The sequence below is a fragment of the Phyllobates terribilis genome, unplaced genomic scaffold (assembly GCF_046119375.1).
Source record: "Phyllobates terribilis strain yellow unplaced genomic scaffold, ASM4611937v1 Scaffold_8__6_contigs__length_399053987, whole genome shotgun sequence".
Classification (NCBI taxonomy): domain Eukaryota; kingdom Metazoa; phylum Chordata; class Amphibia; order Anura; family Dendrobatidae; genus Phyllobates; species Phyllobates terribilis.
Genome location: NW_027362768.1, coordinates 318,551,465 through 318,573,688, shown reverse-complemented (window position 1 = coordinate 318,573,688; position 22,224 = coordinate 318,551,465). Strand labels below are relative to the sequence as shown.

The 22,224-nt window shown below is 41.9% G+C and overlaps 1 protein-coding gene across 3 annotated transcripts in view; it reads right to left on the bottom strand.

Moving 5' to 3' along the window:
- CACNA2D3 (calcium voltage-gated channel auxiliary subunit alpha2delta 3) overlaps positions 1-22,224 on the bottom strand; it is a 1,591,404-nt gene that overhangs the window by 359,465 nt on the left and 1,209,715 nt on the right. For all 3 annotated transcript variants that reach the window (XM_073644583.1, XM_073644584.1, XM_073644585.1), the window contains one exon: positions 12,149-12,232. In XM_073644583.1, the coding sequence (XP_073500684.1) occupies positions 12,149-12,232 (84 nt within the window). The remainder of the gene's footprint in view (positions 1-12,148; positions 12,233-22,224) is intronic.

The window sequence follows — 22,224 nt, the reverse complement described above, 5'->3', positions numbered from 1 at the left end:
AAACTTCTGGAACAAGGTAATTTGGAGTGATGAGACCAAAATTGAACTTTTTGGCCACAGCCATAAACGTTACATTTGGAGAGATGTCAACAAGGCCTATGATGAATGGAACACCATTCCTACAGTAAAGCATGGAGGTGGATCGCTGATGTTTTGGGGATGTGTGAGCCACAAAGGCACAGGAAACTTGGTAAAAGTTGAAGGAAAGATGAATGCAGCACATTATCAGCAAATACTGGAGGAAAATTTGCACTCATCAGCCTGGAAGCTGTGCATGGGACGTACTTGGATGTTCCAACATGACAATGATCCAAAACACAAGGCCAAGTCGACGTGTCATTGGCTACAGCTGAACAAAGAGAAGGTTCTGGAGTGGCCATCTCAGTCTTCTGACCTCAATATCATTGAGCTACTCTGGGGAGATCTCAAGCGCGCAGTTCATGCTACACAGCCCAGGAATTTACAGGAACTGGAGGCTTTTTGCCAAGAAGAAGGGGTAGCTTTACCATCTGAGAAATTAGAGAACCTCATCCACAACTACCACAAAAGATTTCAAGCTGTCATTGATGTTAGAGGGGGGCAATACACGTTATTAAGAACTGGGGTATGTGAACTTTTGATCAGGCATATTTGGATGTTTTTGGTTGTCATTAAGGTTTCAAAAGAGAAAGCACAGTAGTTTGACACTAAATGGCTTCACCCAACCAATAACCATAAGTGGAGAAAAAGTTTTTTTGTTATCATTCATATTCTCTGAAACAAGGCCAAGAAAGGAAAAATTCTGCCAGTGTATTATTATTATTAATTGATATAGCGCCATTGATTCCATGGCGCTGTACATAAGGGGTTACATACCAAATACAGATATCACTTACAGTAAACAAACTAACAATGATAGAACGGTACAGAGGGAAGAGGGCCCTGCCCTTGTGAGCTTATATTCTACAGAGTAGTAAAGTGTTCTACACATTCTACAGTGTATGTAAAATTTTGAGCACAACTGTAGGTATATTTGTGAATGAGGGTAATGTAATAAATGCATCTAGCTGACCAGTGAGCCCCAGAGTCAATGTTATTGGTGGAGTCTTACCACTCCAGTCCAACACTGCCAACGCTAATAGAAAAATATCAAAAGTGTGGAGATACTCTGGACTACTTTTTTAGTAAAATGCCTGTTTCCTCGTGCCAATCAATAGAATTTAAGTGCACAGTAAAAATAAAGAAATAAAATGAAAACAAATAATAATAACAGTTATAAAGGTTTATCATCCCTTTATATGTATAGAACAAATATTGTCACCTTTGATATAAAAAGTGTGTACATTACTCCCACTATAGGAAAAAAATACTTTCCTTCTCTAAAACTGGATGCTACCCAAATAACAGATATAATTTGTACACAATAGTCTATTCAAACACTGTATTCAAACACAACCTGGCTCCAAAGGGTCTATAAAAAGGGACCCTGCAGCCGAAATTCTAAGTCGCAACCGCCGTTTACGCTGCGTCTGCACTCTGCTGAATTAACCTTCACCATAAATGTTTCTCCCGTTAACAAATGAGATCAATGGCCATTTATTAGCATTTCTTTGCCGGGCTATTATGAGTCTGTGCGTTCCCTCACACCTATAATTTTTTGGAGTTTCATAATATTTTATGTGCGAGTGCTTAATTATGGACGCCAGCACCATCATTAAAACAGCATGAGAAGCTTTTTGAAATCATCAATTAAAGACACATTGTGTAATGCAATTTTCCAGTACAAAGGGGAAAGTAGTAAAAGGCTGAACGTGAGAGCAGCAGAGCAGGGTTTTCGGGCAGTGGCGAATAAACACAGGCGGCCTTTGTCAACACGAAGAAGTGAATTTTCAGTGGTAGATGAACCTGTGTTACCAGCAAAACACAAGCTACTTTATGTGCCTTATTTCCAGATTTCGAGTGTAAACCTCCAGTGCGGTTGGCGTTAGGGGGAAAAGTGAGCGTAATCCTGGCAGTGGCCCATTATGTTTGACTGAAGACCGTGACAAAGGACAATCAGCCCAGCTATGCATCCTTATAAACTTTAGTTAAGGGTGAAAACTTTTCGTCATGTTCGGTGGGTTTTTTGGCATTAAAATTTAGCATTCAAGTTTTGTGCCTAACCATGGGGCCCTGAATAATCAGTCTGAGAAGTATATGGTAGTGTGTTCCATGCACATCTGGATCATAAAGAGGAGCCTCCGGACCCTGGGACTCCAAACAATCCCGAGAAGCGTGAAACAGACGGATTGTTCTGTTTTGCTAATGTTCTACACATTAAAATGGAAATCATTCGTTGCTACATATGGTTAGTTTCATAGAAAAAGTAATATTAGTGTTTAATAACTTAATGTGTGCTGTTTCCATATAAATAACACAAAGCCTGACACCATTGCAGTAAAAAATTGTCCAAAAAAAATTGACACTGAATTTCTTTGGCTTGTAATTTTACAATATGTATGTCTGTAAAAAAGCAATAATGGGGGAAATGTACTAAGCTAAATGTTCCAGAATTTTGATGAAATTTGTCACAAAAATCCATAATACATGCCCTCCACCACATTTATCATGCGTTTTGGACACTTTTTGTGACTTTTGAGTCTTAGCGGGAAAGAGGAGAAAAAGGACAATGGACCAAAATTTTGTAAAAATTTTGGACAAACTTTTTGGTACAAAGTAATCCAACTTATAGGTGGTGTACACTTAAGGGGCCTGTGTGCTGCAAGATAGACGTAAATGAGCATTGTTAAAAATACTCATTTTCTGATTATCTTGCCGTGTAAACAGACTGCTGATAACCCGATGAATGAGCAAAATGTTCATTCATCAAGTGAAATGATCTTTGGTGCAGCATAAAAGATTATTGTTCTCAGCAACGCATCATCTTGGATAATCAGGGCTCTCACTGCCGAGAACTATGGCAATCTATGTACATTAAGCAATCAAGCGTAGCTCGCTTATTGTTGATTGTTTAGTTTGATCTGCCTGTGTAAACAAACGAGTGACAAACGGTAAAACTTTACCTATCGGTGGTCATATTGTGCCACCGGTCGATCCATCTAAACGGACCTTTAGATTAGAAAGTCCTAAAGTTGCACCAAATTTCTTAAACAACACTGTAAAAAATCTAGTGCATTGTAAGACTGTCTAAAAAGACAGCAAAGGAGAAGTTGAAAAAAAGAGGGCTTAAAAAGCGCTGTCGATTCTGGACCAAGGGATGGATACCAAAATATATAAAATATATTTTATATAAAATATATGTATAAAATATGTATTTATTAAAATGCTGCGCGTTTCAGACCTGAACTAGCTCCTTCTTCAGGCATATAATCAAGTCTAAAAATTAGCCAGTTTTAGTAAATCTTCCCCTATGTATTTGATCTTAAAATGTTGAAGCTATTTATCATATATTTTTAGAACCTTTCACAGGGTGATCATATTAAAGATACACATTGACTTTCTGTATTTCTTGTTTAGGCTTCATCAGGTTTGGTATTTTAACAGGTAAAATGAATGGAACCTAACAGACAGAGTGTGAATTGATCAATTTACAGTCTCCACAAAGTGATTTCGGGGACCAGAAGTGACAACATAGATACACACAGAGCCTCATCGGTGTTTCTACAGTAGTGTATAATGTCGCTGTCCCATCTTATTTAGACTTCCAGAAGGAGTAGAGCTGTCATCATTTATCAATCAATATAAAGGTAATGAAATGGCTCTGCTGGCTCTGCTCCACACTACACTGCACAGGGTGGAAAGTAGGATGTAGAAAACAGAACTAACTTAACATGACAGCCATTTTTTGATAATAATTTCCCTTTAATCAATTTAATACAGCTCTGCATTTAATGTAGCTCTTAATCTTCACCTTTTTTTATTATATTTTGCAAGTTAGGGTCTTTTTGGTAACCTACCAACTATATAACGTTTCTTCTGTGGGACTACTATTTAAAAGGATCATCTATCCGGGACTTTGGGTTTTTTTTGGCTATGGGGCTAAGAATTTATCAGTAGGAAGTTGCTAATTACTTGCCTGTTCTGCCTTGTGATGACCACTTTTGGTTCAGAGAGGTTACGGACCGCACCTTCCAGTGATTCTCCTACTTCCAGTGACATCACGTTGATAGAGCAGCTCCTTCTCATTCATTCTGGTCTGGTGACAATGTCATGCTGATTGACAGCTGTGTCCCCGCTGGGTAACTGCAAGGAACTGGCTGTTAATCAGTCGTCAGTGATGCCCCATTGACAGAGCAGATCAGAAGAGAAGGAGCTGCTCTGCTGACATGAACTCAAATGAATTTGGCAAATTTTTTTTCAATTTTTTTAATTTTCAAACATTGAATTTTCATGCCCTTAAATCAGAGAGATATGTCACACAAAATAGTGAAGAAATAACATTTCCCGCATGTCTACTTTATATCAGCACAATTTTTGGAACCAAATTTTTTTTTTTGTTAGGAAGTTATAAGGGCTAAAAGTTGAGCAGCGATTTCTCATTTTTCCAACAAAATTTACAAAACCACTTTTTTTAGGGACCACATCACATTTGAAGTGACTTTGAGGGGCCTTTATGACAGAAAATACTCAAAAGTGACACCATTCTGAAAACTGCACCCCTCAAGGAGCTCAAAACCACATTCGATAAGTTTATTAACCCTTCCGGGTGCTTCACAGGAATTTTTGGAATGTGGAAGAAAACAATGAACATTTAACCTTTTTTCACAAAAATTTTAATCTAGGCCCAATTTTTTTTTTATTTTTGCAAGGGTAACAGGAAACATTTGGACCCCAAAATTTCTCCTGATCACGACGATACCCCATGTCATGTTTGGAGAGCCCCTGATGTGCCTAAACATTGGAAACCTCTCACAAGTGACCCCATTTTGGAAACTAGACCCCTCAGGGGTCACTATGACGTGGTGGGGTCTCCGATCCAAAGGCAGAGGGGCTTTCTTCCCTCTGCCTGCACCCCGCTAAATGCTGCAATCACAGCGATCGCAGCATTTAGAGGGTTAAAATGCAGGGAGTGGTGCAGGCACCGCTCCTGACACTAATGCCGGGTGTGAGCTGTCAGAATCAGCTGACACCCAACGGCGATCGCGCGCGCATATCCTTTGAGCGCGCAAAATCGCCGAGATGTATCCATACGTCCCATGTCGGTAAGTACCTGGTCACAGGGATGTATGAATACGTAATGTCAGAAAGGGGTACAGTACATGCACTAAAATTACCAAAAAAGTTCAATATTCATAGAAAATACTTAGTTTAGAAGATATAACTTTAGAGAGCTTTTAAGGTTTTGAAAAAAAAAATTGATTATGTTTCTTTTCCAAAATGTGGACACTCCTGTCCTATCCTGGACCTGGTTCGGCTATGTTAAAAGCTGTCTTGGTGGCAGACAGGATGTCCTCCATCACCCTCTGTCCATTAATTTCAGACTTTAGCTAGTAAATGGACAATCATGTATTGTGCATCTACTTTTCCATCTATCCTTAGTATACTAACACATACTTCCACTTTTTTTTTAACCCAATAATTGTCCCTGCCCACAAGAATCATCCTGAAGGCAACCCCTACTCTGCCTATACCTCATCCCGACTGTAGATCTACTTGACATGTGACTTTATACTTTCTTTCGATTTTCAATTTGATCATACTAATAAGGGAGGTATGGGTTTACTCTACTATAATACGATTATGAAGGTGTCACCATCAAAATGTACAGTACTGTTTTAATATCCTCGATCTGATCCATTTAATAAAAAAACAAACCTAAATCTCTTTATCTGGGCAAAGTTTGGATAACACAAGAGCGCTCATCTCTTCTTATGACTCACTATGTAAATTGTCTCATGCGGAGACCTGCACGTGAACCCAGATCGGTGCCACTTATCCTATCCTCAAATGTTTCTCCAAATGAACATTTGCAAAGGATTAAAAAGGAATTTTAGCCATGACAAAATCCAAAGATTAAAGAAGACTCATCTAGGGCTAGCGTGATCTAGTATCAGTGGCATGTTTAATGCATTCAATTATGCACAATAACAAGAATGTCTTAAGTATTTCCAAACCATTTTTAAACATGTCCCCACTGCCAAAAAGTGATGCCCCCCTTGGTGTACATATTTTTCAGTACTATGCATTGCTTCCTAAGTAGAGTTGCTTTGTGTCCAAATGGAAAAAAATATTTATTTTGTAAGTAGCGTTCTACCATATATACCCGATTTAACCTATGATATGTAGAGGTATGCCACATATGGAGCCAGGAAACCAGTGCTTTCCCTAAGCCGCACATCCGCGCATCCGCGCAGCTCCCAAGCTCACTCCACTCAGTCCAAACTCCATCTTGCGCTCTGCCCAGTGCCATTAGCCTCAGTTGTAAATTAGTTGCCTATCTCTTTTTTATGACATGTTCACAAGTGGTGGGTGCTTAGTAGTTTCTTTACTTTTGGCAAAGAATTACAGTAAAATATATTTCTGCATTTATGGTATTTTCACGTGTAAGACTTTGCTAATGTTCATATGTTTGGATAATGTGAATATTTGTGTGTGATATGTGTACATTAGGGATGAGCAGACCCATGGAAGTTCGACTTCTGGTACCTGACCCGAACTTTAGTCCAAAGTTCGGTTTGAGTACCAGAACTCTACCTGATATTGAACCAGAACCCGAACCCCATTGAAAAAAATGGGGACCCAAACTTTGGATCTGGAAAAAATCTCTCTCTCTCTTTTTTTCCATGAACATTCATCTATTCCGATGTGGAGAGACACTTATGCAATTAGCGATGAATACTTTTATTTTTAGGAGTCAGGAAATGGACCATAAAGTTGCCCACATGCTGGTGCCTATTAAGAGCACTACAGGTGCATCTCACTAAATTAGAATATCATCAAAAAGTTAATTTATTTCAGTTCTTCAATACAAAAAGTGAAACTCCTGTATTATATAGAGTCATTACAAACAGAGTGATCTATTTCAAGTGTTTATTTCTGTTAATGTTGATGATTACGGCTTACAGCCAATGAAAACACAAAAGTCATTATCTCAGTAAATTAGAATACTTTATAACAACAGCTTGGAAAATGTTTTTAAAATCTGAAATGTTGTCCTACTGAAATGTATGTTCAGTAAATGCCCTCAATACTTGGTCGGGCTCCTTTTGCATCAACTACTGCATCAATGCGGCGTGGCATGGAGGCGATCAGCCTGTGGCACTGCTGAGGTGTTATGGAAGCCCAGGTTGCTTTGAGCCTTCAGCTCGTCTGCATTGTTGGGTCTGGTGTCTCTCATCTTCCTCTTGACAATACCCCATAGACTCTCTATAATAGATTCTCTATGGGATTAAGGTCAGGCGAGTTTGCTGCCAATCAAGCACAGTGATACTGTTGTTTGTAAACCAGGTATTGGTACTTTTGGCAGTGTGGACAGGGGCCAAGTCCTGCAGGAGAATGACATTTCCATCTCCAAAAAGCTTGTCGGCAGAGGGAAGCATGAAGAGCTCTAAAATTTCCTGGTAGACGGCTGCGCTGACTTTGGTCTTGATAAATCACAGTGGACCTACACCAGCAGATGACATGGCTCCCCAAACCATCACTGATTGTGGAAACTTCACACTAGACCTCAAGCAGCTTGGATTGTGTGCCTCTCCACTCTTCCTCCAGACTCTGGGACTTTGATTTCCAAATGAAAATTGAAACTCTGGGACCTTGTGGAGTGTGTCAACAACTGCCTTCTGGACATCTGTCAAGTCAGCAGTCTTCCCCATGATTGTGGAGCCTACTGAAACAGACTAAGGGACATTTTTAAACGCTTAGGAAGCCTTTGCAGGTGTTTTTTGTTAATTATTTTAATTGACTGAGATAATGACTTTTGTGTCTTCATTGACTGTAAGCCATAATCATCAAGATTAACAGAAATAAATACTTGAAATAGATCCCTCTGTTTGTAATGACTCTATATAATATATGAGTTTCATTTTTGTATTGAAGAACTGAAATAAATTAACTTTTTGATGATATTCTAATTTAGTGAGATGCACCTGTATACACTACTGGAAGGGGCAGACACAGACAGAATTGGGCCTCAGTGCAAGGACAATATAGGGGCCATCGGCAGTCCAATATCTCATCATCATGCTCTCCTTTATGCACCCGTGACAGAAGCTTCTTGCAGCTTTGGAGGTGGTAGTGGCCCCCATAACTCTTGGGCCCTTTTGCAGCTCCCTGAGTGCTACATAGTGTCCAATTCATTCTTGCATTTGCATCTTTTTTTTGTCCATTTTTTGCTGTTGTTAACCTGTTTTTCATTTGCGCCACATTCTTTTTTTAAATTGTGCCTTTTTTTTAAAGTCTTTTTTATGTGTCTCATTGTGGACAGGATTTGGAGTTTCCAGATGTTTTCAGCTCATTTGTCAATTGAGACTTTTTTTTTTAAAGTTGCAACATTTTTGTACCAATGTACTTTAGAACATCCCCCTTAAGAAATCTTATGTACATTTTACATTTTTTGGTGCAAATTGTGCGACATTTTAGAAGGACATGCAACTTTTTGAGCTAAAAAGTTACAAAACAGGTTAAAAACAAAAGTAAGGAACATAGTTGATTTTATGCAAAAATCATGAACCACATGCGCCATCTTGAAGAATTTGAAAATCAACGAATACCACGACAAAAAAGAATGACTTAAAAAAAAATTTAATAATGAGTTGGGCCTTAAATATTTCCCTTCACTAACTAACAAAGAACTCAGAAACATTGGTACTGTGGAAATCTGTATGCTGATGATGACTTTAAGGCCACGTTCACACGTTCAGTATTTGGTCAGTATTTTACATCAGTATTTGTAAGCCAAAACCAGGAGTGGAACAATCAGAGGAAAAGTATAATAGAAACATGTCACCACTTCTCACCCACTCCTGGTTTTGGTGAATACTGGTACGAAATACTGACCAAATATTGAAAGTGTGAACATAGCCTAAAAGTCAAAAGCCTGGGAAGTTGCTGCAGCTCTTTATTGCTGGATTATGATTAGATTAGAAGAGTATGAACATTACATTAATCCATCATCTTTTAAAGCTATGCCTGAAAAGATCAATTTTGGCCACACAGGTTTTTGCCCATGTGAACATTGCGTAACATTTGGAGCGAGTGGAAACAATCAGCTTGAGAAGCCATACCAACTCCAGATGCCTCCAACTATATTTTTCCTAAAATGTTTGCACCCAATAAAAATCCTTTCAAATCAATTTCAAAGGTTTCTCAAAAGAGAGTAGTCCTCGAGAAAAAGTTCCAAAAATTCAAAAACTATTATAACAGAAGGTTCTTGAGGTTTGCCTAGGACAATGCAAAAATATAGTGTCAAAACATTTAGTGACCACTGATGTACATGATCGTAATACGAATCTGATTTGTACAAAGTAGAGCTGTCATAGATACTCTCTGGTGTGTCTCATTATGTCTCCAATTTAATATGCAAATTGCCTCTTCAGAGAGAAAGAGGACTTGAACTCTATAGCGCCACCTATTGGAAGCAGCAATCCTACAAGTCACAACCGACCCTTTAACGAGTCGTGCAATATGACTTAGGATAAAAGCCAAATCAGAATCTCAATTTGCAGACATGGTGTTTCGGGATATTTCCCCTCATCAGTGCAAAGTATGAGATCTGATTTGGCTAGGTGAGAGGCTCTGGACTTTGGTCTAAGGGGTAATGTTTCTCCTTGTGGAGAGTGACATACAGGCTCTGGCATGCCATGGTAACGAGGCTTATTCGCCATGCAATACTCCTCTGGGAAATTTAATATGCAAATTGCCTCTTCAGAGAGAAAGAGGACTTGAACTCTATAGCGGCCATCCTACAAGTCACAATAGACCCTTTAACGAGTCTTGAAATATGGCTTTCAATAGTTGGCGCTATACAATTCAAGTCCTCTTTCTGTCTGAAGAGGCAATTTGCATATCCAATTTTATACAAATTTATATACAAAGGCAAATAATTTTTTTCTCTCTTGAATTCTGTGTAAATCCAATGGAAAAAGAAGCAGTATGCTCCATTAAATCCTAGATGTGCATGGGTATCCTGCCCTATCAGCATAGCTCCAGAAAGCATGATGCAGCGTGTATGTATGGCACTGCATGCAGGTTGTTCGGTTCTGTACTAAGTAGCTGTTCATCTTTCTTGCACTGCCAATTTTGACCCTTTAAAGTCAATGTCAATCATTGTGTGATAAAAGTCACCTGGTAACCAAGCTTGGAGATAGAAGTGGATATAAAATCTGCACTGCTGATGATCCAATATACGATAGGAAACCAAGTGCGGTATGCATGCGATTTTATTTGTCAACGCGTTTCGAGGTGATCGTACCTCTTCATCAGGACAAACCACAATGGTTATTGAGGTTTGTCCTGATGAAGAGGTATGATCATCTCGAAAGGCGTTGACAAATAAAACTGCACCTGGTTTTCTATTGTATTTTGGATCCTCGGCAGTGCAGGTTTTATATCCACTATCATCTCCAAGTTTGCTTACTATCTGTTTGGTGGATCTCCAGCAGCCGTTTTTGCTTAAAAGCTAATAAAGGGGTTGTGACTTTCACAACCCTCCCGGGTAAGCAAATTCGGTTTTACTCTTTCCGTTGTAATCTGGATAAGACCCTATTACGCTCATTGGCATTCCAGTTTTTATCTACAAAAGTCACCTGGTAGCATGCTTTTCCAGATCAATGCAATTAAATTTCATTTTTTCTTTTATTTAAGTGGTAATTAGTGATGAGCGAGTATGTTTGGTTAACCTTTTTGGCGAGTATGCTCGGGCGAGTACCGAGTATCTTCAGCGTACTCGGTGTTATGTTTGAATCACTCCCATGTGGATGATTTGCTACTGTTTGACAGCTTTAATACTTGTGAGGAATGCTTAAGAAACAGGCATTCCTCACATGTATTAAAGCTGTCAAACAGTCGCAAATCATGCACACGGGAGTGATTCAAGCATAACACTGAGCACGCTGAAGATACTTGGGGTACTCGCCCGAGCATACTCACCGAAAGGGTTAACCGAACATGCTCGCTCATCACTAATGGTAATTAAAAAGTGGGAAATTGTTAAAAAATAAATACATTTGTTGTGCTATCATTTTTTGAAACTCATAACTTTATTTCTGGCTTGTTTTTTTTTGCATAGTGAGCTGATATTTTTATTGATACCAATTTGTGGTACATACAACATTTTGATCACTTTATATTGCTTTTTTAGTGGCATTTCAATATTTTTTTTGGTTTACATTCTTTAATTTATTTTATTTCTTGATAGATCAGATGTCCATGAACATGGCAAAACTAAATATGCTAATTTTCATTATATTTTTTTAATGAAAAAAAAAGGTGGGGGTGATTTGAATTTTAATTTTTGTTATATTTTTTTTAAAAACTTTTTATTTTATGTTTTAGTCCCCCCAGGGGAGGCAATTATGTCATCGCTTGTTTTATATACTGTAATAATACTGTATTGAAGTATATAGAGAAAATGACATATTCCTATGAAGCCCAGCCACAGGAGGACTAAGATGTCAACCATGGGGGCCTTTGTGTTGTGAGGGGCTGATAGCAGCCAATGAGCTTCTGTCGCCGGGCATGGTGCTGGCTCAGCTTTTAAGCCCACTCCATGCTTGGAGACCTGAGTAGCATGTACTACGTTGGGAAGCGTCTAAAGCGTTTGCTTATTTTTATGAAAGTTTCAATAAGAGTTATGCCCAACCACCATTAAGCTAAATAAATTCTTGTTTACACTGTTTCTGTGAATACTGTGCATAGGCAGAAAACAGCCATTCAGTGGTGGGGGTGGGGTTACACAGTGCATAGGCATAAAGCAGCCATTAGTGGTGGGGGCAGGGTTACACAGTGCAGTTGACAAGGAGACACGAGACACCTAGTCCTGTAGTGATAATCTCCTTCTGATAAAACACTGATTTTATTGAATCATCAACACACAGCCCAGTAAGTGACACATCGCTGGAATCAGAGTCTCTGCCCCTTCATCATAATGCTCTTAGATTACATAGCAAAAACCTGCTGACACATTCCCTTTAAGTAATATTAATGAATTACTAACATCTTTGTGTTGACCTACCACATCATCTCGGTCTTCCCACTCTACTTCAGATAAATCCACGCTGCTGTAATTTGGTTTCCTGCGTTTTTTCCCTTCTTCATACTGTAAGAAAACAAGAACAATAATAATGGTAAACAAAAAATGAATAAAAAAGTCACAAAATATTAAGAATAATGCCAATCTTCCTCTGTTGACAATTGTCACATTTGACACCAAGTATGGCGGCAGCACATAAACCGCTATTCTTTACGTCAAAGCAATAGACACCACAAAGGGACGCCAATGTTACTCGTTGGCTTTGGTTTATGATCTATTGTAGGCAGGCTTGGACTGGCCCACAGGAGAACAGGAGAATCCTCCGGTGGGCCACCACCCTCTTATATGAGTAGTACTTGACACAATATACTTGAATCACTATGTACACATAAAGGCAGCATCTTATTCATCTAACAATCTACCCAGTTCATTGTTATATAAATGTGTGATTGAGGATAATTAGTGATGAGCGAGCATGCTCACTACTGCTCGGAGCTCGCCCAAGCATGTCACTGCTCGAGATGCTCAGTTCTCGAAGAGTATTTCAGGGTTGCTCAGGCGGTAACTTGGGTGCTCTCCCTGCATGTTTGGCGCTCTTTAGAGAGCCAATGAACATGCAGGGATTGCCAGCCAGTCACTGTAATGCCGTAGCCATGTTGGTTGTGGAATTACAGTGATTGGCTGGCTGCACAGCGTCATCAGGTCTATATCAGACCTGGCGCCGCCATGCTCGTCACAGTCACTCCGGATCAGACAGTGTAGGGAGAGGTGCTGCTGAGCTAGGGAGAGATTTGATCGTGTATTAGGTAGTGTAGGGAGAAAAAACGTACATTACACATATCCATCTTAACAAACAGTCCTTCTGAGGACTAATCCAGCTGCAGAGATATCAGGCAGCCAGGGTGTATAGGCAGGCAGTGTATATAGCAGACTGCAGTGCATATAGCACAGGAGGCTCCATTCCAATTCTGCCTTCTGCTGCTGTTAGATATTTCTATACAAAGGCCCAAGTCTCAGGGGCCAGGAATACTTTTCTTTGGATCTTAATACTCATTATTTGCTTAAAAAGCAATCCAGAGAACACCATTTTTTCTGCGCCATTTGCTTGTTGGCACTGCAGAATACAGCCAGGTCCTTTCCATATTAGAGCGCTAGAAATCCAGCAATTTAAAACTGTGTTTTCTCCGTCAAACGGATTACATATACGTTGTCAGAAAATACCGCCATTTCTGGCCTCCATTAAAAATTTCCTTTAGTGTGTCAGTGAAGCTATTCACCGCAGTTTGCTGGTCAAACTACTTACCTACAGGCAAGGTATTTAAAACTCTGTTTTCTCTATCACACGGATCACATATAAGTTCGCTCCAAACTCAGTCATTTGTAGTGAGCGTGGAAGATACTGTCCTCCAAAAATGGGGAAAGTACGTGGCAAGGGACGGGGAACTGGACGTGATGGTAATGGTGCATGCAGAGGCCGAGGACAAGGCCGTGGGCAAGCCGAAATTGTGCCACAACAAACACCCACATCTTCTCGCTTGACCTTCCTGTCCCAATTTCAAGAGGACCGCAGCACACCACTATTGAACCCAGAGCAGTGTCAAAAGGTTGTTGGTTGGTTAGCAGATAATACTTCCAGTCACTTAGCAGCCACCACCACCACCCTGTCTTCCACATGGTCAAGTCTCAGTAGCCGTGAGTCTGGACCGCATATTCTTCACCCTGATCCTCCTTCCTCCCACCATGCCGAGTACCCAGAGACAACTGATCCCACACTTGGACACTCTGAAGAGCTGTTCACTTTTCCATTTATAGATTCAGGCCTCTCGCCCAGTCCACTTGAAGCGGGGCAAGAGGAGGTCGCGTGTAGCGATGCCCAAATATTTGAGCAGCCACACTGTCAAAGTTCTGGGAGAGTTTTCTCAGACCCTCCCATCGTACAGGCCCTGAGGCGCGGGGTACTCTCACAAGGAGTGCAAAGTTTGGGAAGATGCTGAGGGAGTACCTTGCCGACCGTACCAACATCCTACATGATTGCGCTGTGCCTTATAATTATTGGGTATCCAAGCTGGATACATGGAATGAACTGGCTCTCTATGCCTTGGAGGTCCTGCCCTGCCCTGCCGCCAGCGTTTTATCAGAGTGGGTTTTTACTGCTGCTGGTGGAATTATAACTGATAAGCGCATCCGCCTGTCAACTGAAAATCCTGACAGGCTGACTCTTATAAAAATGAACAAGGGCTGGATTGGGCCAGACTTCTCAACACCACCAAATGATAGCAGCGTAACATAAACTCCATTCCAGTGTCTTTTCTTGGGAGGTGTATTCCCATGCACGTTTTCACACCCACACATGGGTATACGCTTCCTGATTTTGGCTATTTGCTCTTGTCCTCTTCTTTCTCCTCATCCTCCACCATCATATCACCAGGGTGACCGTGGTCCGTGAAGCAACACCCACATAATTTTTTTAAAGGGTGTTTATGATGCCCGTAAAAAAATTTTTTTATACAGTATGTTCATGTATACCCCCCCAGGGGTAAATGTTTGTCAGCCCATACACTTAGTGCATGGGCATTACAAGTATAGGAGGCCCGCTCCTTTCTAATGGGAACATTTTTTTCTGAGGCCCTCCTCCACGTCCCTTCCAAGGGGCATTGAAGTGCCTCCAAATTTTTGGCAGCCCTTGCATTCACTGCATAGGCCAACACTATGGGAGACTCTCTCTTTTCTAATGGGAATTTGTCGTTACTGTGGCCCTGCTCTGTGTGCCTTTAAATTCTTAGTGGGGTTTTTCCTAAAACTGGTCAGCCGTTGGACTCACTGCATACCCTATAACTGTATAGCAGACCCTCTCCTTTCTAATGAGAACATGTCATACTTGTTACTGTGGCCCTGCTCTATGTGTCTTTAAATTCTTAGTGGGGTTTTTCCTAAAATTGGTAAGTCGTTGGACTCACTGCATACCCTATAACTGTATATCAGACCCTCTCCTTTCTAAAGGGAACATGTCGTACTTGTTACTGTGGCCTTGCTCAATTGGTCTTTAAATTCTAAGTGGGGTTTTTCCTAAAATTGGTCAGCCGTTGGACTCACTGCATACCCTATAACTGTATAGCAGACCCTCTCCTTCTAATGGGAACATGTCGTACCTTGTTACTGTCGCCCTGCTCTATGTGTCTTTATATTCTTAGTGGGGTTTTTCCTAAAATTCGTCAGCTGTTGGACTCACTGTATACCCTATAACTGGATAGCAGACTCTCTCCTTTCTAAATGGAATTTGTCGTTACTGTTGCCCTGCTCTATGTGTCTTTAAATTCTTAGTGGGGTTTTTCCCAAATTTTGGCAGCCCTTGCAGTCACAGCATGGGCATTACCACCCACTCCTTTATAATGGGAACATTTTTTTTTACTGAGACCCTCCTCTATGTCTCTTCAAAGGGGTATTGGTTTGCGTCCAAATTTTTGGCAGCCCTTGCAGTCACTGGATACACAATAAAAGTATAGGAGACCCACTTGATAATAATGGGAACAACAAAGAATAGCCGGCTGATGGCTCTCTAACAATAGCGAGGGCCGACTGCTGGCCTTTTAAGAATAGTAAGGGCCGTCTGATGTCCCTATAAAAATAGGCTTTATGACTTTCAGAGTCCCTCCATCATAAATAAAACAGGATGTGTCTGATGATGTGTCACACACACCACATTGCAAGATAAGGTTGTAAAATGTTAAAATGACATTTCCCGGTGAATGCATTTGTCTTAAAAAATAACTTAAAAAAAACAAAGCAATAGGATCTTTCTTTAGTCTAAAAAACAGCGTCACCAATTTAACCTCAATGTAATCACATTGTTCAGCTCATGCACCTCCTCCTCTATCTCCGAAATGACTACATCACTCACAAGCTGACAGCACTGCAGCACTGCCTTGGCCAAGAGGCAACAGGCTGTGCTGAAGATAACATGCTTAATGCTTAATTGACAAACCTCCCAGCGCTGCAGAGTTGTTGAAAGCTGTAACACAGCAGCCTGATCTGTGGCTCTCACCGCTGAACATACAGCCAGGCATCGTTGTGTGTGACAATGGGCGGAACCTGGTGACAGAGAAATGACAGCCGGGGTAGATACAGTTTCCCTCCAAGCCAGTCCTTTCACCGAGCTAAAGAATATGGCTGTGGTGAAATACAACTCCCACTGAGAAGCTATTTCAGATTGAAAAACATTGTGCCCACCAGAGGATTTGATTCTGAGGGCTAACCTTTCTCACCCGCTCAAGAGCCCCATAGCAGCTGCAAAGTTAGCGCTATCATTAACTCTCCTGAGGTAGAAGCCAACGCACACCTGAGGATTCTCTGGTGGGACCGTTCAACCCTGCCGAGAAGCAGTGCTTGCTAAGAAAAGTGTGTGGGAAGGTTCCCGGACACTCTATTTTTACTGAGGAGGAAATACACGCAAACACGGGGAGAACATACAAAGTCCTTGCAGATGTTGTCCTTGCTGGGATTTGAACCCAGGATCCCAGCACTGCGCTTCAGTGCTAACCACTGATCCAATGTGCTGCAGTTCACCCTCTAATATCTAACAGGCTGGAGAAACTTGCAGCTACTGCCACTCTATCTTCAGCTCCTTTGTGAGAAAATGTATTTGGGCAGCCACCCAGTCTACCAAATAAAATTCCTGAGAAGGAAATTGGGGATGGCTTTGCTACTGGTACTGGGGGCAGTGCTAATACCATGGCGTTGTACAATAGTTTGTTGGAAATATTCCAGGCTGGTTGGAGGCAAGCAAATTCCCACAGAAAAGTACCAGCAGTAATGTTCAGGCCACATTTCAAGTGCAAGCAGCTTTAGAGGACTTTCTGGGAGAAATAACACGCAGGGTAAATACGGTTTCCCTCTATGCCAGTTCTTTCACCGAGCGAAATACAACTCTCAGCAAAAAAAGTTGTGGACTGGCTTCCGCCTCCACGAGCTTAAAAGGCAATATTTCAAGTGCAAAGAGCTGCCCAGAAATCTGGCAGTTTAGTGTTGCGGCCCTTGGGTGGCTGGCTGCATACTTGCACTTGTATTCCAAGTAACAGAAAAGTAAGCAGATGGTGGCCTCTATCATCATCATGGCCTCACCTCGGCACTATGAACTCTCCTGAAGGAGAAGCCAGGGCCCGCAGGAGGAGTCTCCGGTTCTCTGGTGGGCCTGTCCAACCCTGCCGAAAAGCAGCCCTAGCTAAGAAAAGTGTGGGGGGAGGTTCCCGGACACTCTATGGCTGCTTTTTTAATGTGGACCGGCCATGCTTATGCATGTTATTTCTCAAAACGCATTACAGATCAGGCCATTGTCCAACTCTGTATTCAAGAAATTAAATGCGCAAAGAAAGATGTGTGTGTGTCAAAGCACCACCGACAAGTGTGAGTTGATGTTGGACGGGCTGCCATTGCTTCTGCAACAAACTCAATTACAGGACTTCCTGGGAGAAATGACACGCAGGGTAGATACGGTTTCCCTCTATGCCAGTCCTTTCACCGAGCTAAATACAACTCTCAGCAAAAAACGGTGTGGACTGGCTCTGTACCGTCCCTGGCCACATTCACCTGTCCACTTGTTTGTGGTTAGGCGGTCCTTCCCAGTAAGTGCACTGGGGAGGGCACGGGTAATGTTGTGGGACCCGTGCTTGTGGAAGGCGGAGGCGATACTGGGAAATATAGTGGCGGCTGGGGACCGAGTATGGACACCCAGCCGCCGCCGGCATGAGGTTATGAAAAGCTTCCGCTTCTACGAGCCTAAAAGGCCACATTTCAAGTGCAAAGAGCTGCCCAGAAATCTGGCAGTTTAGTCTTCCGGCCTGTGGGTGGGTGGGTGGCTGGCTGCATACTTGCGCTTGTATTCCAAGGAATGGGGTAGGGACAACCGAACGCTGCAGTGGCACAAGGATGTGGACGGTCATTTTTGCAAGTTTGCAATGACAGGTGCATGGCAGGAGGCATCTTCGCATGCGCCAAGGATCACTTATGATGGGCACACCTTTAGGCAGTGACCTGGGAGTCAGAGATGCTTCCAGAGGTCTTCCCCATGCTGTTCCCATGTCTTTTCAGCACTGTATGCATGTGTTTTGATGATGTGTCACACACCACATGGCCAGATAAGGTTGTAAAATGTTCAAAAGACATTTCCTGGTGAATGCATTTGTCTTGGTAGAAAGCAATGCAAAAGTGCAAAAATGCATCAAAAACACTACATGTGAACATAGCCCAAGTTGTAGAGGAGTATTTTTGTTTTTGGTTATTTATTTTGCCTTATATACAAGCCATTACCCTGGAAAGGATGTTCCTTAACATATTTCCCAGGAAAATCCATTTTGGTTTCGTTTTGGAATGTTTTATTGTGAGTCTGTAAAAGTGGCGTAATACTCTGACCACGTTGCTGACAGCAGTGATCTGGGAGTCAGAGATGCTTCCAGGAGTCTTCCCCATGCTGTTCCCATGTCATTTGAGCACTGTTCCCATCGATTTGGGCAATTTTTAGGACCTCTGCAGACCGCCGGGGGGAGCCGCCTGAAAAATGCTCGAGTTTCTCATAGACTTACATTGGGCTCATTGCTTGGGTCGAGCACCCGAGTATTCCAATGTGCTTGACCCGAGCAACGAGTACCCGAGCATTTTAGTGCTCGCTCATCACTAAGGATAATGTCACATTTGCATGAAGCTGAAAAGTGGGGCCCTGCAGTGGGTTACTGGTGGGCCCTTGGCAGCCCAGTACGATACTGATTGTAGGATGGATTCTAGATACATTCTACAATTGAAGGTACAATATGGGCGTGAACAATTTATTGTTCACCTGTTTCTATTTTGGAGTAAGTGGAGATGAGACCGCGCTGCCAGTAGTAAAACCTTGAAAGTATAAATGTGTCTTTTATTTATCAACGCGTTTCGAAGCATGCCTGCTTCTTCATCAGGATAACCACAGAAGTATGTCGGAGCCATAATAGTCAGATTTACAAATGACGGACTTGTTCCCCGTGTAACCCCCATACTCCTAAGCAGATCAGCCATTTGATTCCGAAACTCTACATCATGAAGGTGTTGTCAAAGTGTTTGTGTACATTCCAAAAAATGATGAATCCTGGACATTGTCTCCGAGGAATATCTGTGGCTTCGTATTTTTAAATTCCAAAGAACTATTTTAGCGTTATTAAGGAATGGAAGCGTTTTCTCAAGTCAGAGCACAAATATGTTATACATTTCAGCTGGCCCTTTGCCTTGAAGTCTAGACTGCAATTAGGTAGGGCAATCTATATTTTTTTGGCCAGCGAGCCTGCATTGGGTCATTACGGTATTAATTTTGGATACTGCAGGATACAGAGGTGCTCACACCTCTCTATGAAAACAAGGATGTGGGAGTGCGAGTTATTTTGGAGATGATTTAGACCACAATGTTTTGCTTGATGAGGCCTGATGTTCGGGCTCTGTTATCTGTAGGGTTTTTTGTGAAGGCGTTTATAGCGACGTGGCTCGGAGGCGTCAGAGAACATCTCCAAATAGAAGAAAAAATGTGTTTATCCCGGGATGAAATCATAAATAATAATATTTTTTTTTTTTTTTGCAGCACTTTACAATTCAGAGGGAATTTGTAAAAACAAGATGATACTTTACAGAATAACACATGAGGAGTGAGGGCCCTGCTAGTAAGCTAACAATATATGGCATACATGTCCATGTCAGGCCCATGGGCCAAATCTGGCTCGCAGGGTGGTTATATTTGGCCTGTGACACCAAAACCACCACCCCTATGTGGGGCCATTATACTGTATGGAAGACTATGTGGGGTCATTATACTGTATGGAGGACTGTGTAGGGACCATTATTATGTGTGGAGGACTATGTGGGGCCCATTATTCTGTATGGAGGACTATGTGGGGCCCATTATACTGTATGTAGGACTATGCAGGGCCCATTATTCTGTATGGAGGACTATATGGGGCCCATTATACTGTATGGAGGACTATGTGGGGCCCGATATACTGTATGGAGGACTATGTGGGGCCCATTATACTGTATGGAGGACTATGTGGGGCCCATTATACTATATGGAGGACTATGTGAGGCCCATTATACTGTATGGAGGACCATGTGGCGCCATTATACTGTATGGAGGACTATGTAGGGCCCATTATTCTGTATGGAGGACTATGTGGGGCCATTATACTGTATGGAGGACTATGTAGGGCCCATTATTCTGTATGGAGAACTATGTGGGGCCATTATACTGTATGGAGGAATATGTAGGGCCCATTATTCTGTATGGAGAACTATGTGGGGCCATTATACTGTATGGAGGACTATGTGGGGCCCATTATTCTGTATGGAGAACTATGTGGGGCAATTATACTGTATGGAGGACTATGTGGGGCCATTATACTGTATGGAGGACTATGTGGGGCAATTATTCTGTATGGAGGACTATGTGGGGCCATTATTCTGTATGGAGGACTATGTGGGGCCATTATTCTGTATGAAGGACTATGTGGGGAACATTATTTTGTATGGTGGACGATGTGGGGCCATTATTCTGTATGGAGGACTATGTGGGGCCATTATACTGTATGGAGGACTATGTGAGGCCCATTATTCTGTATGGAGGACTATGTGGGGCCTATTATTCTGTATAGAGGACTATGTGGGGCCCATTATACTGTATGGAGGACTATGCAGGGCCCATTATTCTGTATGGAGAACTATGTGGGACCATTATACTGTATGGAGGACTATGTGGGGCCATTATTCTGTATGGAGGACTATGCGGGGCCCATTATTCTGTATGGAGGACTATGTGGGGCCATCATTCTGTATGGAGGACTACGTGGGGCCCATTATACTGTATAGAGGACAATGTGGGGCCATCATTCTGTATGGAGGACTATGTGGGGCCCATTATACTGTATGGCGGAATATGTAGGGCCCATTATTCTGTATGGAGAACTATGTGGGGCCATTATACTGTATGGAGGACAATGTAAGGCCTATTATACTGTATAGAGGACTATGTGGGGCCCATTATACTGTATAGAGGAGTATATGGGGCCATTATACTGTATGGAGGACTGTGTGTGGCCCATTATATTGTATGGAGGATTATATGGGGCCCTATATACTGTATGGAGGACTATGTGGGGCCATTATACTGTATGGAGGACTATGTAGGGCCCATTATTCTGTATGGAGAACTATGTGGGCTAATTATACTGTATGGAGGACTATGTGGGGCCATTATACTGTATGGAGGACTATATGGGGCCATTATTCTGTATGGAGGACTATGTGGGGCCATTATTCTGTATGGAGGACTATGTGGGGCCATTATTCTGTATGGAGGACTATGTGGGGCCATTATACTGTATGGAGGACTATGTGAGGCCCATTATTCTGTATGGAGGACTATGTGGGGCCATCATTCTGTATGGAGGACTATGTGGGGCCCATTATACTGTATAGAGGACAATGTGGGGCCATCATTCTGTATGGAGGACTATGTGGGGCCATTATACTGTATGGAGGACTATGTGGGGCCATTATTCTGTATAGAGAACTATGTGGAGCCCATTATTCTGTTTGGAGGACTATGTGGGGCCCATTATTCTGTATGGAGGTCTATGTGAGGCCCATTATTCTGTATGGAGGACTATTTGGGGCCATTATTCTGTATGGAGGACTATGTGGGGCCTGTTATTTTGTATGGAGGACTATGTGGGGCCCAGTATACTGTATGGAGGACTATGTGGGCCTTTATTCTGTACGGAGGACTATGTGTGGCCCATTATATTGTATGGAGAATTATATGGGGCCCTATATACTGTATGGAGGACTATGTGGGGCCCAATATTCTGTATGGAGAACTATGTGGGGCAATTATACTGTATGGAGGACTATGTGGGGCCATTATACTGTATGGAGAAATATGTGGGGCCATTATTCTGTATGGAGGACTATGTGGGGCCATTATTCTTTATGGAGGACTCTGTGGGGTCATTATTCAGTAAGGAGGACTATGCGGGGCCCATTATTCTGTATGG